General features: G+C 35.5%; 1 protein-coding gene across 4 annotated transcripts; it reads right to left on the bottom strand.

Moving 5' to 3' along the window:
- Positions 1-448: 448 nt before the first annotated feature.
- LOC18598442 (ubiquitin carboxyl-terminal hydrolase 8-like) lies at positions 449-8,933 on the bottom strand. 4 transcript variants are annotated; one of them, XM_018121836.2, is made up of 14 exons: positions 8,740-8,933; positions 8,277-8,580; positions 7,713-7,922; positions 7,188-7,329; positions 6,022-6,081; positions 5,837-5,932; positions 5,250-5,588; positions 5,025-5,165; positions 4,470-4,640; positions 3,915-4,172; positions 3,174-3,322; positions 2,386-2,940; positions 1,927-2,200; positions 449-1,082 (listed from the first exon to the last, which is right to left on the bottom strand). In XM_018121836.2, the coding sequence occupies exons 2-14, from the start codon at positions 8,438-8,440 to the stop codon at positions 966-968; spliced, it is 2,676 nt and encodes an 891-aa protein (XP_017977325.2). In that variant the 5' UTR covers positions 8,441-8,580; positions 8,740-8,933; the 3' UTR covers positions 449-965. The 4 variants fall into 4 exon arrangements, with proteins under 4 accessions (XP_017977325.2, XP_088662628.1, XP_007028022.3 ...); XM_088806502.1 differs by lacking the exon at positions 5,250-5,588; XM_007027960.3 differs by lacking the exon at positions 8,740-8,933 and having other exon boundaries at positions 8,277-8,611.
- Positions 8,934-15,175: the final 6,242 nt, after the last annotated feature.

Raw genomic sequence — 15,175 nt, 5'->3', positions numbered from 1 at the left:
AAATTAAAAATATAAAAAACTTCATTAAACACAATAAAAACATTATTTGAATTTCCTTAAAACGTTCAAGATTATGCCTGAAATTTTCAAACTATAAAATCATTTTTATTATTTTTTTCCCCACCTTCAATGGAATGTCATAAAGAAAGTAATTCAGACACTGTACAGTGGAATTAACTAAATCATTTATTCATTGGTTCAATTGCCTTCATAATACGTGCATGGACCTTAAAAAGATGAATATTAATCCATTCCAATCAGATGAATGAACCGATCCAAATCAATTGAATTCGATATTTCATTTTGATTTGAATCAATTACAAACCAATAGGATGTTCACACCATGCACCTTTACTCATACAACTGCACAAATTAAAGATTTCCTACAAGAATTATTATTGTATATAACAACAGCAGAATATATTTTGAACTATATACCAACAAGGAGTTCAAAAACTCTACCACTAATGTATTAATCATTTTCTTTTCCACAAGGTGGTGGCAAGCAGTATATATCTATACAAATCTTCTGGTTTCCAAATTAAAAGAATATTTGAAAGTTTTGAGTATCAACTAACAAAGCTTCATCATCAGAATCACAAATTTGAAGAGGAAGCATCAAAACAATGTAATACTAGACAAAGCGAAGCCTTCCCTCTGCAGAAACAAAATTGACATTGCTGCAAATCTTTCTTTGGATTCAGCTTTATATACACGTAAGACAGTGTTTGATCATTGTAATGACTTACCTCTTTCAATGGTACCATTCCATTCCAAAACCGTACAACTTTGGATCATGTCTTTTCTCTCCTATTTGAGACTGTAAATAAAAACAAGTCTCCTTCTCAAAACTCTAACCTTTCAATGGAATCTGTATTTGCTTCTTTGGTTGGTTGGCCCATAAATGAAATCCCCAGTTCAGGCTTCAAAAATGGGCAATGCTTCTGATAAATGTTTAATTAAAGTTACGCCTCCCGTACTCTCCTATAGAAAAGGACATAAGCAGCAGATGACTTAATTCTGTCTTCACTGACAGCGAAAACTTTGTCATCATCAAACTCGAACCACCTACTATGCCCATGCTGCAAATGCAAAAAGAGAGTTAGGATTCTAATAGTAAATCAAAAGTTAATGTATTTCCTGTGATATCTACCGCGGATTCCACAGGAACATGCAGAAGAGCACGAAAGGGGCAATGCACAAAGTTTGAAGAGAGATCCCAAAACTTTAGACCTTTCATTTCTACTTTCACTGCCTATAAAATACTTCAATCATTATTGTAGAAAGAAACTAATTTGCCGAGAGATTAGCTGTTATATACTTGTGTAAGTTGAAAGATAATATTAAATGTCCCGAATTTCCAAAAGAATGTGGATACTAAAGAAATTTGAACACTTCACCAATAAATAAAAAATGAACAAATGACAAAGCAGTATAAAACAATTTCAAGAAAATTCTGAGGCAAAGTCTACTCTAGAAATGCGTTACTAAGAACCCTAAAACCTTGTTGCCCAGATTTTCTTTAAAGACTGAATTTACTATTAACTCTAACATACACCTTAATTCTCTATTAAAAAGAATGATCTCCCCATTACTGTATGCCCCGTGTTTAAAATGACACTCAACAGGCTACTGACATAAACAAATAATAAGCCCATTAATAAACATCATACCTATTTCATTTATGGGTACTACTACTACATGCTTTTGAAAAGTCCAGAGTTCATTATAATTGAGAAGCATCAGATTTTGGATAGCCTCCAATGACTAGCCCACAAGAGAAAGAACAAATAGCACATTGTAAATCTGAAATATCATTCATGGGTAGCTAAGTAAAATTCCATCTCAGTAGAATATCAAGACCACATGGCAGCAATTCCTAACACACAAGCAGAGAAGATAAGATAGAAAAGATGCCATACTTACATCAACAAAAGCAGTATAATGACCGCCTCCCATGCCTCCATAGTGATTACTTATTGCATACAATTGGTAACAATTGGACAATTGGCTATCAATATGGGAAATATAATTGGAGAGATTGAGATCATGAATTGGAAAGTCAACAAAAGTTTCTAGCTTGTTCTTGAAAAATCGGTTATACGAGAACCTCTTTAAATGAATAACCAAAATCTCAGGCAATCTCCAAAGATCTAACTTCTTGTTGGCTTGCCGAGGCTTCTTGCACCTGGGACAATACCTAGGAATGATTTCGCAACACTCACTATTAGATTCAGCAAGCATATGATTACTTCATAATTATAAAATAAAATAAAGTTGATTATGATTATATCATAAAAAATGTATATCATAAATAGAAGACCAAAACTGTAACTATGTCAACATTTGGAACAAAGCATATATTAGAAAAAGAAACACGCTAACCACATGTCATCTGGTCCTAGAGGTTCCTCTTGCAAGAAACCTTCAAGACATTTATTCAAGGAAATGGATTCTTGAGGCCTTCGTGTAAACAACTGGGGCTTGAAAACCTCAGGTAATGAGCTGAGAAGGCATGTGTCATACTTTTCCATCATCTTCTCTGACCAGTGAACACTCACATCGAACTTCTTGGTAAACCTTGAGATTGATACAGGCTTATTCATCTTTATCTCCAGTGGTTCCAATTTATTGATCAAGTAGAATTTGAAGTCGGTATTCAGACGAAAATCATTCTCTGCTCCACTGTCTGAACCTACATCACTATCTGAAACTAAGGGGCTAACAATATCCTCCATCTTAGAATTCTCATTAACAGTATTCCCAGTCTCATTACCATCATAATCGTTTACCACATCTTCAACTGGCATTAGAAACGGACAAAGTAACTTAAGAAACTGGTTACGGATCTCAGATCCACTTGAAAGATCCTGTATCCTTGCTACAAGAGGAACACCAAATGGCTTCCAGTTTGATGCCACCACACCAAAACTATAAGACCTGATGACATAATTAAATTAAATAAGTAAATAAACAATGATCAGAACTTACCAATTTGCAAAAGAAAATGATGCAAAAATGAACACTGATCTTTTTTATGAATGGCCATAAAGCTAGAAGATAAGCTGAATCTAAACTTAAATGGGTATGGCCAAGATCAGCTTGCTTGTCCAAATTGACCATTTAATACAGTCTATGCCATAAGAATCATGACAATAGATATCCGAACTTACCTTTCCACCTGCTGATGTAAGAACACAACTAATGGGTATGTCTCGCTAACTTTTGGTAACCGATAAGCAACAAGTTTGTCATCATCTCTAATCAAGGCTAATGAATCCGATGGTTCATCTAGTAAACGAAAAATTTGATTCTTGTATATCTGCGTATAAGTTCAAAAGCTTAGTGTATTCATAATTAAACACAAGTGCAGGACTACAGATATATGTGTCCGTATTGCTCAAAATTTTCTTTAATAAAAAGCAAGAAGGTAAAACCCTCTAATATGACAGTCCAATCCATGTAAAAGAACACATGATTTCTTACAAGAGAGAGTTAGTCCTGAAATGGTCTAAGTATTCATAATACATGATCTAAACTGAATTGATCATGATAAAGTTAGCACTAAAGGTCTATACAAAACGGATGGAGAACCAATATTCAAGTACCATTGGATAATCCTAGAGAAACCACCCATAATCAACTTACTACTGCTGCTAGAAAACTGATCTAACTAATCAATGCAAAAGATTTATTCCTTGATTTTGACTGCAATGTAATAACATCCTCAAATAACAGTTCTAGAGTTCCAAAAGATACAACATTAGGGCATGCAAAAGTGCCTCAAGACCCTCAAGATGCCTGAGAGAAAATGCCATACATCTGCGAAATTTGACGTCAGTAATCATGACATGCAACAGAAACAATATTTTTTCACACAAAAGAAAAAAAAAAAAAAGAGTCTAGCTGCATACCTCAGCCACAAGCAGGGTTTCATCATTTCTTAAAGAACATGCCACACTTAATGTGTCGATAAGATCCTTGAGCCTCCCGCACTTGGGAACAGCAATGGTAAATGGAGTTGGCAACATAATCCCATCAGTGCTGAAAACTGTCAAAGTCATCGTCCGCATAGTTGTTGAAGGTAATGGCAGTGTTACGTACATAAATGGATCAAATGTCACAGACACCTTCTTGCAAACAGGGCACACCAATGTTGACCGATACTGGCCCTAGAATGAAAGAAAAGTTGAATGTAATTTGGTTCTCTTATGCAAGGAAGGTCATATCATTGTTAATGTCAAGAAAAGCTCCACCTAACATACAAAAGCAGATGAGATATCCATTGCAACTTCGAACATTAACAATTAATTAGAATTAATAGCTGAAACTCAAGAGTTATTTCTGGTGCTAAGAGGATACTTTTAAACTATAGAATACTTGGAAAATCTTACATTATGTATGCACGAATAGCATAAACTTGAATAAATTATCAGTTACAAGACAACTTCAAATATCAAGGGACTCACTTGGCAGACATCTACTATGATGGAATCATTGCGAGCCAAGTGATTTCGCCAATATTCGTCTGCCACTTCTTCATCTGGACAGCCCTCTGCATCCTTAGCTTCTATATACGGCTTGCATTTTACACGATTCAAATCTTCATGAAGGCCATCCAGCAGAAAAGCAAGAAATTCCTACATTGCAACCACAAAATACAACTCAATATTGGCAGAGAAAAATGAACCACGAAATTAAAGAAATATAACTTAAATTAGGATACACCTTAATTTATGGGAAAAACTTTGCCTTTCATGTTTTCAAAGAAAAAAGAAACACTTAGCCTCCTCAGTATATACTATTCCTTTGTTATTTAAGAATATATACTAGAGGGGAATTGGAAAGCATTGGTTTTAAAATTACCAGCAAAGTATATTTTAGTCATTGAACTATAAGGAGTTTCATACTTTAAGCAAACTTATTTCTTTCTCATGCCACAATTAGTTCGTAATTCATCATTGGCAGAAAAAAGAATGAGAAAACTAAAACCACATTTCCTAAAGCACAGTAACTTTACTAACTTGCGAATCATGCTGATTGTAGCCACTAAATTGGGGAGCAAACTTAGCAAGTTTACACTTAAACATTCTTGGAGCCACTGGCACGGCACCTGGAGCCCATAGCTTTCTTAACAATTCTCCAAATGCTAAAGCAAGTTCACCCTAAGCAAGCAACAGACAATTATGAGGAAAAAGTAAACAAATATGAAGAAAGAAACTTCATGAAAGAAAGATGCGATATCATACATTCATTCCCAAAGGGTTTTTATAATTTATATCTTTTTGATAATCTCCTAGGAAGTAATCAACAAGCTGTGGAGTATGCACCAAACACTGAATTGCGCTGTTCATGAAACAAGTATTTCCAAGATTTTGTAGTCCTGTCAAGCCCAATAGACCAATGCCTCTATAACCACTACCAGACGGTGATGCGTCGGTTAGCATCAAGCTTAGGTTGTCACTGCTGCCATTTGTCTTTACTTGACTCTTGCCAAGGCTATTTTCTGTCCTAGACAGTTCAGCTGATCTCTCATTGGTCTCAGTTGTAGTAACAAAAAACCCATTAACGTGCAATTCAAGAAGAGTCTGCATATGAAAGGGGCACAAAAACAGAAAAAGAAGCTTACGAATAGCTGCCAGTGGCATGGAAATACACACACACACACACACACACACAGAATCTCCAAATTATTGGTTTCCATTGGTATAAGTCTTGAAGCAGATAATGAATCAGATACCTTATATATTGATAAATATGCTCTATATATTCAACCAACTACATGGAAGGGTGCTAAACAATAACAGTAAAAATAAAGTAGATCAACTAGTCACACCTCTTTCCCTGGTTTTCCAGAAGAAATGTTGGGCAAATTGATGATTTCATTCATAACAAACTGGCTTGTCTGCCCTGAGAAGTCCCATATCTGCAACTGCAAAACAAATGAATGGAAAGAAAATTACTTTCACAAAAAGTGGAACCATCTTTTAAAAAAAATTAATTACTCAGCGCAAAACCTACCAGCTCAGATTCGGAACTGAAAATACAGCAAGCTCTCTGATAAAGATTGACAGTATTGTCCTGAAAATGCAAACTACTTTCAAATACAGGAAGCAAAGAACTATATTAAAAAAGCAAGAATGGCATGAGAACCAAGACCTACAAAGAAAGGGAGTTCCAATCCCTGGCATTTTTTATAGATAGCATGTGTATTCACCAACCAAAACCACATTCCACTGCCAGGAAATGGATCCACAGATCAATAACTGGATCATCACTATTTTCAGAAAATAATATTTATGCAACATAGTTTTTGACATGCAGCATATCATCATTCAAATATTATACAAGATGCAAATAAAAGAACCTGACAATTGGAAGTAATATTATGGGATGAATGATAAATAAAAAGACAATTGCAAGTTAAAACAAAGGCTCATCCTCAAAAAATATGCAATGCTTTTTTGCAATCATCTAATCATGTTCATTCTTGGGCCAGTTAATTTCAACAAAGAGGCCACTTACTATGCATGTAGCACCATTTTAAAGGGTTTTACCATCACTTCAAAAAGACCTAGAAGCAAATTCTTTCCAGCTAGGGGAATGAGAAAATGTGAAAACATTTACTGAGACAATAGTGTCACCAACCATAAGAATCCGATTAATTGTTCATGTATATAACCAACATCCATATATCTATTGCATATTCATTTAGCAAGATAAAACCTAACCTATGTTTGTAGTAAGGAATCATCTATGGCCTTGAGATTTCACAAACTATTCTTCACAAGTACTGATTCAGCGCCTTCCAATAAGTCATATCCATCTAGGTTTGTCAACTTAACGGCAAGACAGCTATCCCAGTTTAAACTGGCCCTGGTTTCAGTGTTGGATCTGATAGCCAATTACTCATGAAGTACAAATTTGATCTAGCACCAAAAGACATTAAGTTCCAGACATGACATAAAGAGACTAAAATACTCAGAATTTATCTCCTCCTTTTAGAAGAGAAGGCAAAAGGCATTTCACCCACCCCCACAACAACAACATTGATGACAATAATGACAGCAAAAAGGAGGAAAAAAAGGTTACATGCAGCACTGTTTCACAAACCAAAATCCCCAGTTCAGTAGCAAAAACTCCATTAAAATAATAGATATAATAGGGGACTGGAACAGAGAAATGACCTTTAAGCTGATCTTTACTAACAACGAATTTGTTTCTGGTGAAAAAGAAAGCCTTATCTGCAAAAGAAACACTTCCTGTGATTGATCTTCAGCAACAATATGGTTCCTAGCATCATTCTCTGATGCTTTAGAGTCATTGTGCCTACATAAGGAGAACAAATGAGTGCCAAAACAACATCTTCTTCGAGACAAAAAGGCACTTAAGTTCCATAAATTGTCAGCGGATGCAAATTCTCTATCATACAAATGTTCAAGAAAATGCTTGTTGGTGAAACAAGGCAGCGATATTGACAGCAAATGACAATAACCAAAACTATTTCAGCTAGATAAGACTTTCAAAATCGATACCACATTAAATAAAGGGTCAACTACGCATGTATAAGACTAAATAAAATATCAAACAAGCCAAAACATAAATCTCTTGGTTACGGTCTAGCAACTTTTCTGTCGTGAGCATTCAGTAAAGTTTTTGATACAATAGATAATTCAAACGCTAAATAGCATTGTAAAACAAACTCGCCTCACCATTTAAGAGTCTGCAACCACAATGCTTCATTAACCAAGGCATATGCACGGCCAGATACCCCTTCTTCCGCCTTAACCCTATCCCCGGAACTCTCTTCCTTCCTCAATTCCAGTACAATTTGCGAATCAGCATAGTTGTCATTGGATAACACGGTGTACAAAATGCCTCCTATTTGATCAGCAACACTTCTTTGAGTCTCCTTCCACCACCTGACATTCCAGGGGAAAAAATGGCTTATAATTGGGAAAAACTTTTGCAATTATAGTGAATCTTTTATGATAAAAGTAAGTGAAAAACTGAACCATACGATTGACTTTAACCAGTTAAAATTCTTTTGTGCTTAATTTAACTAATAAGAAGCTGAAAAAGAAAAGAAAAAAAATTCAAATAATTCAAGTTATTAAAAAGAAACAAAAAAGGAAAAAGACAAACTCAAATTTATTTATTCAGTTAATCCACTTTTCAAACTCAAAATCCCCTTTACATTTCACTCCCTCTCTCGTTTTCTCAGGAACCAAACAGAAGAGATAAAAAAAATTAATTTTTATTTGAAAAAGACACACCTGTACGGAACTAGGTAGAGCTTCTGGCGATTGGTCTCCTCGTCGTCGGTTTCGTCATGTTCGTCGCGATCGAGGCGGGAAGAGAGAGGCCTCTTACGAGCGTATGGGTGGTAATCGAGGTCGAAGAGATGATCGTCGTCCTCGGAAGAGAAGCTGTCGTCCATCGAGAAGAAGAACAAGGCGCGTAGGGCTTTCGACAACACCGCCTTGAAGAGCCTGACAGCGGGGATAGAAAGATTCGCGACCTTCACCGATAGCAAACGCGTCGTCGTTTTGGCGATTATAATTGAAAAATTGAGCTTTTCTGCAAGCCCGTTCATAACCAAAAAACAAATTTTAAAATTTGTTTTATAATTAAAAAAGATAATTATGACACCGTAAACAAATGAGCTAACGTTTTTAATAGCAATAAAAAATAAATTATAATATTAAAAGTTTAGAAATAAAAAAATAAAAAATATACAGTGCATAAATGGAAGAACGATGGCTGCATGTTGTCTGGGTTCGGAATCGTCGATTTTGTTTGCTCCCAAAACGTTCTTGAGGGTTTCCGAAGGGGGAGGGTTGGATTGCACGCGCCGTTGATGAGAGTGTGGGAGTAGAGGGCGAGGATCACGTAGAGCGTTCTAGGGAACTGTCCAATTGATGGAGCTGGTGCTTGACACGTGGCACAACGGCGCTTGCAATCCGCTTCTCTTAAATGGATGTTCACTCCCTAGACATTTTGTACTGTTTTGATTTTTGCAAAGATTAAAATAAAAAATTTTAATTTTACTTTATCTTATATTAAAATTTTTAAAGAATTTTATAATATCCGTGTTTAACATTTTTTTAATGTAAAACATAAAAATATTATAAAAAAGCATTAGAAATTTAAAAATAAAAAATATAGTTTCATTTTAGGCATTTTAAAAAATAAAACTAAAGGAATATTATTTTTATTTATTATATAAATAAATAAATAAAATCATGGTCAAGGCTTCTCTTGCCAAGGCTTCTCTTGTAGGGCTAGACTATTTGTCTTGTTGGGCTAAAAGGTTGTTTTGGTCAAGTCAGAGGTTAAATCTATAAAATTTGAGTCACTTTGTCAGATCGTATTTTTAAGAACATGATTAGTGCAAGGGCTTATATTGATATGGTTTATTAGACCTAAACAAGTCTTGTGCATCTTTTACATATGCATGTATTAGTTACAATTACATACATAAGTGTTTGTATACACCATTCAAACATGTCAACCAATATAAGTCATGCATAAGGATAAGTATAATTCATTCATCAATACTCATATATTCAATTGTCATAGTTCATCAAGCTTCTTATGCCCATATTCATCTATGGCCTTATTACCATAGGATCACAAGTAATATGCATCCTTTTCGGTGCTGAACATAAACATCTCATATAAAGTAAATAACATAAGTATTCTCCACTTTTATTTACATCGTATATATCGACACAAAAGCAAATGACAAGTACAACTCGATTCGACACATTACAGAGTGTAATGACACTAGAAGGCTTGAAGGAAAGCACTGTTACACTTATTAAGAATAAGTTGGGATACTCCTCCATAAGGCGGCAAGCCAAACGAGCTATTGATCTTAAAACAAAACAATATATCTTTGGTTGTGAGTTATAAAACTCAATGAGCAAAAGCGGGAAGGGGGCAAGCCAAAGGAGAAGAGTTTTTGCAATAATCCATAATCTTGAAATAAACATGAATTTAAAGACAACCATCACATTTCCTTACAAATACTTGAAATAATGTTGTTACAAACCAAACGACGTGATTTTAGTTGAAATCCAAGCCACGTAAGAGTTTGGAATAAAAAAAAGAGCTTAAAAACATGTGAAAAGCCATTTGAAAGGAGAAAACAGAAGGTTTTGTACCTTAGGTATCATTACTTTCATGAAAGATATTGATATTTTCATCCCGAATGCTTTCTAGGCCATAGGTATTGATATTTCTTTGGAAAGTATCGATACTTGTGCAATAGGTATCTATCACGACGCAAACTTGGGGGTCCGTGACCGACACACGAGTCCAGTAGGCAAAACCTATGAGACTTGAGCAAGCCTTAAAATTTCAAATTATACGCACGTATCCTAGGGTTTCTAAATATTCATATTCATAAAAATATTTAAATTCAAATACACATAGTTGTCCTTGGCACATTGTTCTCACACAATGTTTAATATAATATTCATAAGGCCATACACTGGCCAACAGAGCGTGTTTGTATTTTACAACCCTTAACACAAGTCTAAATGGCACGTCGTGCCTACATACACAATAGCTAAATCGAATGCGGAAGTTCATGATGGACTCAGCAGAGTGGACATGTCGAAATAGGGACATATCGGAGGCCAAAATTGGTCTATCAAGGGATGACCCTTGCCACGTAGTCCTGTGGCCTATCTATCTGCACATGGTACAATAAATGGGTGAATCATCTAATACTTAGAGAGGGGGTGCAAATAAATTAAACACATATAATAGACAAATATATATTTAATGCACCGTTAGTGTAAACAAATATTCTAGCAAGTATCTCCAATGTTAAGGGTATATCAATCATCCTTAGGAGTCTCCACAAACAGTATATCATTAGGCTTATCCTAAAAATCGTATCAAAGTGAATATCTATAGGCACACACTAGTTGCTAGTGTATCATATCAATTTCAAATCATATTTATCTAAGCCTATCCAAGGCTATGTCATATCACTCACAATTCAAATCACAATCGTAGATTGGTTTTCCCCTGGACATCATCAAATCACGCACAGTGGCCAATTGACGGAGTAAAATCATGCTTAGGGTAAGCTGCTGAAGAAGAATCAAATCACACGCTTGCTGAAACAACGGGATGAGAATCAGAGTCATTGTCCAGAGTAACCTCCCAATGGACGGCATCATGCGGGGTAATCTTAAATGGGTGGCATCAAAGTAAAGTCATTATCCAGAGTAATATCAAAGGATGGCATCAAAGCACTGCAAGCGGGAATTACAGGCGGCACTAACACCATTATCCTTGCTTACCACCATCCCTGCAAGCATAGAGCAAAGTGATAATGAATAGGACTCCACTCAACCTCAAATCAAATCAATGTTTAGAATTGGAATACAAACCCACAACAAGGCCATCATGCCTTCGACAATCCCATGCATCCACATCAAATCACAAATCACAAATCACATTTAATGAGTTTCAATTGTTTATAAGCTTGATACGGTTCTAAGTACCCTTAAATCTTTAAGGCATCAAATGTTTAAACTCTCTGAAAATCATTCGTCTTGAGTAATTTACTCTTAGACATTCATTATAGTCATTAGACTTCTTAATCTAGACTCACACTGTTAGGACCCAAATTTGAGGGTCCGTAACCGGCACACAAATCTAGTAGGTAAGCCTACTAGACTCAAGCAAGCCTCAGTATCCGAAATCATATAACATAAGCAAAGGGTTTGATAATCAAATAATCACAATAAAGACAAATATAATACATTATCCATAGCACATAATTCATACAAATATTCATAAGACCATACATTGGCTAGTCAATTGGGTTCACACATAACAACCCTCATACAATTCGAATGGCACATTATTCTTGACATATTTACAACTAACCAAATTGGGAAGGCGGAAGGCCCACACAGACTTAGCGAAGTGACATGTTGGGATGGAAACCTATTATATGCTAATTATGTGTCTGTCCAATCGACGACACTTGCCATGTAACCCCATGGCTTCTCTTATCTGCACATGGTGCAATAGAGGAGTGAGTCAACTAATACTTAGTGAAGGGATGCTATCACAGCATAATATTTTACATATAAAATATATTTAGGCTTACCTAGCCATAAGACTTTCATATTCAAACATCTCAAGTTCAAAGGTGTGAGGATCATCCTAATCTCCTACATGCTCAACTCATCATATAAAATTCTACCGGATCACATCTCAATGGTGTATTATATCCACAATTCACAAGTTTGTGTCCTCACATTAATTCACTTCAATTTAAAGCTTAGCTTTAAAGCTGTTATCATCAAACTAGGCTTTATAAGCACACCCTAGTTGCCAAGCACAACCTCAAACCTCATTTACATGTGATTTGCTTATCTTAAAGCTTTTCATTAAATCTCATTTGTAGTGGTCACCACATATTCATATTTCAAATCAGATCATGCCATCCTCGATGCATGTTATCATGGTCAAACAAAATCAAATGAGTGGTCTTGCCCTAGACATCATCAAATCACGCATGGTGGCTAATCGGTGGAGAAACAAATCACACACAGCACAAAGTTGCTAGGCGGAGAAACAGATCACTCACATGTCAAAGCAATGGAAGGAGAATAGATCACGCACAATGCCAGAGTAACTGATGCAGAATCATATCATCGACAAGAGTAATCTCTTGATGTCGGCATTGCCCGAAGTAATCTCAATGGATGGCATCAAAGCACTGCAGGTGGGAATCACAAGCGTGATTAATGCCACCATCCTTGCTTACCACCATCCTTGCAGGCACATACATAGTCACAGTGCGTGGGACTCCCTCTCCACCTCAAGTCAAATCAACGTCCAAAATTCATTCTTCGGATGAAACACATATCTACAAATCAAGCCATCGTGCTTATAACATTCCATCTGTTTACATCAAATTATATTCAAATTCAATGAGCTTCAGTCATCTCTAAGCTCGGTATAATTCTAAATGCCTTCAAATCTCTAAGGCATCATCAAATGAAACACAATAAAGTTATAGGTCCTCATGCCTTTAACTCCACATGTCTATTCATCATATTCAATCAAATCAATTGTGGCTTAACAGCCTTATACTTATCCTCAAATCAACCATAAATACGTGGGCATTCATGCATAGATCATATCCATAAGCAATCATGGCTCTTCGACCTCACATACATAACATCACCTTGATTGTTGTGCCAATAACCCAAATACATATTATACCCATATACCTAATTGGTTAGTCCATTCATCACAATTTGGCACAATCTTTAATCCATAATTCATATTGCACCATGTATAGGCCTTTTGCTCTAGGTCCTACATACCATGGGTTCAACACATTGCCACCTTGCGGCTCACCAAAAATCACACAAACACAAATTTTCTTATCTCGGGTAACTAATTAGCCTAGGCATATTCATCTAGGCACACAATCATGTTTGTTCTCTAGCCTAGGCACATACCTCTAAGCAAACACATACACACACACACACATATCAATTCTCTAGCCTAGGCATTCTTATTTAGGCATACACATAACATTTATTTTTTTAGTTTACTACAATAGTTTTCCAATTTGCTTTATCGTATCAAGAATTTGGGTAGTTACAGCCCCACATCATAACCCTAAAAAAAATATGGTACTACACTCCACATCAAAGCCTTCCTGTTTGTGTGGTACAACACCCCACATCAAGACCTTTATGTTTGTCTGGTAAAATGCCCCATATCAAGGCCTTGATTATGGGTTTGGCTATGGATGGCATGCTCAAAATATGTAGCGAAAGGAAAATTAAAAATTTTATAACTAAACAACAAAACATGCCTCCACCTATGGATCACCTTGGTGATATTTAACACATACAAGCACAAAATAAATTATTGTTTAGAAAGTTACCTTGCCATGTAATTTCGTAATCACGATGGCACTTTCTGAAGCAATCCCGCGAGCACCACAAGGAGCAAAAACCCTAGCCAATCAAGTGCTTGGCCTCCAATGGTAGTACACACAATTGCGCTTGAACCTTCAACAAAGGAAGGAGTTTTTAACTATACTTTGTGCTAGCAAAGAGGACAACAATTGCCATTTTCTTCTTTTTCACAATCTTAGCCGAACCTCTCTTGAAAATTGCTTCATAAGCAATTTTCTCTTTCACACAAAGGGAGTGGTGGCAAAGAAAGAAAACGTTTTTCTTTTTCTGACAAAAACTACGTTTTCTTCAATTGTGAAAAACTCTCATATGCAAAATAGTTAAAATGTGACTTATATAGTTAGGTTAAAATAACTTCAATTTTGCAATTAAGCCCTCAATATTATAACACATTATAATATTGGGCCTATTACTTAATTAAACTCTTTTAATTAAGCCCTTGGAAATTAAAATCAAAATTAATTTCCTTTATATTTTGCAATCAATGCCTTATAGTTATAACTATTTATAATTATGCCAAAAACTTAATTAAACTCTTTTAATTAAGTTTACAGAAGTTAATTACCTAGCATGTGATTTAAGTCTAACTTAAATCGTCACTCTCCCAATTTAATTCAAATGCAATTATTTTGTGTGACCCATTAGGTTCCCAACATGTTGGCAATGGAATTGATTAATGACTTAATTGATTAATATAAATTTCAGTCAATTAGTTTATAATCAATTCCATAGACCAAGATTGGCATCTAGCAATGCATCATGGCCACCCAATTGTTGGGAGAGTCAAAGGGTTATTTGACAACCTTTCAGTGTACAATCTATCAGTGTAATTCATTCCCTCATCATATATCCCATGTCACGACCCGGAACTCCCATCGAGCCCGTGACAACCGCCGCGATGTTTCGATCGACATTCATTACCCGGAATGTCAACCGAAACCCCGCAAGGCTTTAATATCAGCTTCTCATTTCCCCTGTGGGTAACTGTTTCCAAATACCACATTCTAAAAGATTTTAAACTGTTTCCAACTTAAACAAATAAAATAATAATTTTCGTCTCACAGGGGTATATTGGTCATTTTTTTCCAAAATCTCAAAATCATCTAAAAATATAGTATGTAAGTGGACAACACATATTTCTTAATCAAAAATAATTTTGGATGTCTAAAACATTCGTTTAAAATGGAATTATGACTGTTATA

The sequence above is a fragment of the Theobroma cacao genome, chromosome 5 (genome assembly GCF_053813885.1).
Source record: "Theobroma cacao isolate CCN51 chromosome 5, ASM5381388v1, whole genome shotgun sequence".
NCBI lineage: Eukaryota > Viridiplantae > Streptophyta > Magnoliopsida > Malvales > Malvaceae > Theobroma > Theobroma cacao.
This window is presented reverse-complemented; position numbering and strand designations above follow the sequence as displayed.

Coding starts and splice junctions, on each gene's coding strand:
- LOC18598442 (XM_007027960.3), bottom strand. CDS start 8,596: ATGAACGGGCTTGCAGAAAAGCTCAATTTTTCAATTATAATCGCCAAA. Junction 7,330..7,712: donor TGGTTGCAGACTCTTAAATG/GTGAGGCGAGTT, acceptor CTCCTTATGTAG/GCACAATGACTCTAAAGCAT. Junction 5,933..6,021: donor TCAGTTCCGAATCTGAGCTG/GTAGGTTTTGCG, acceptor TTTGTTTTGCAG/TTGCAGATATGGGACTTCTC.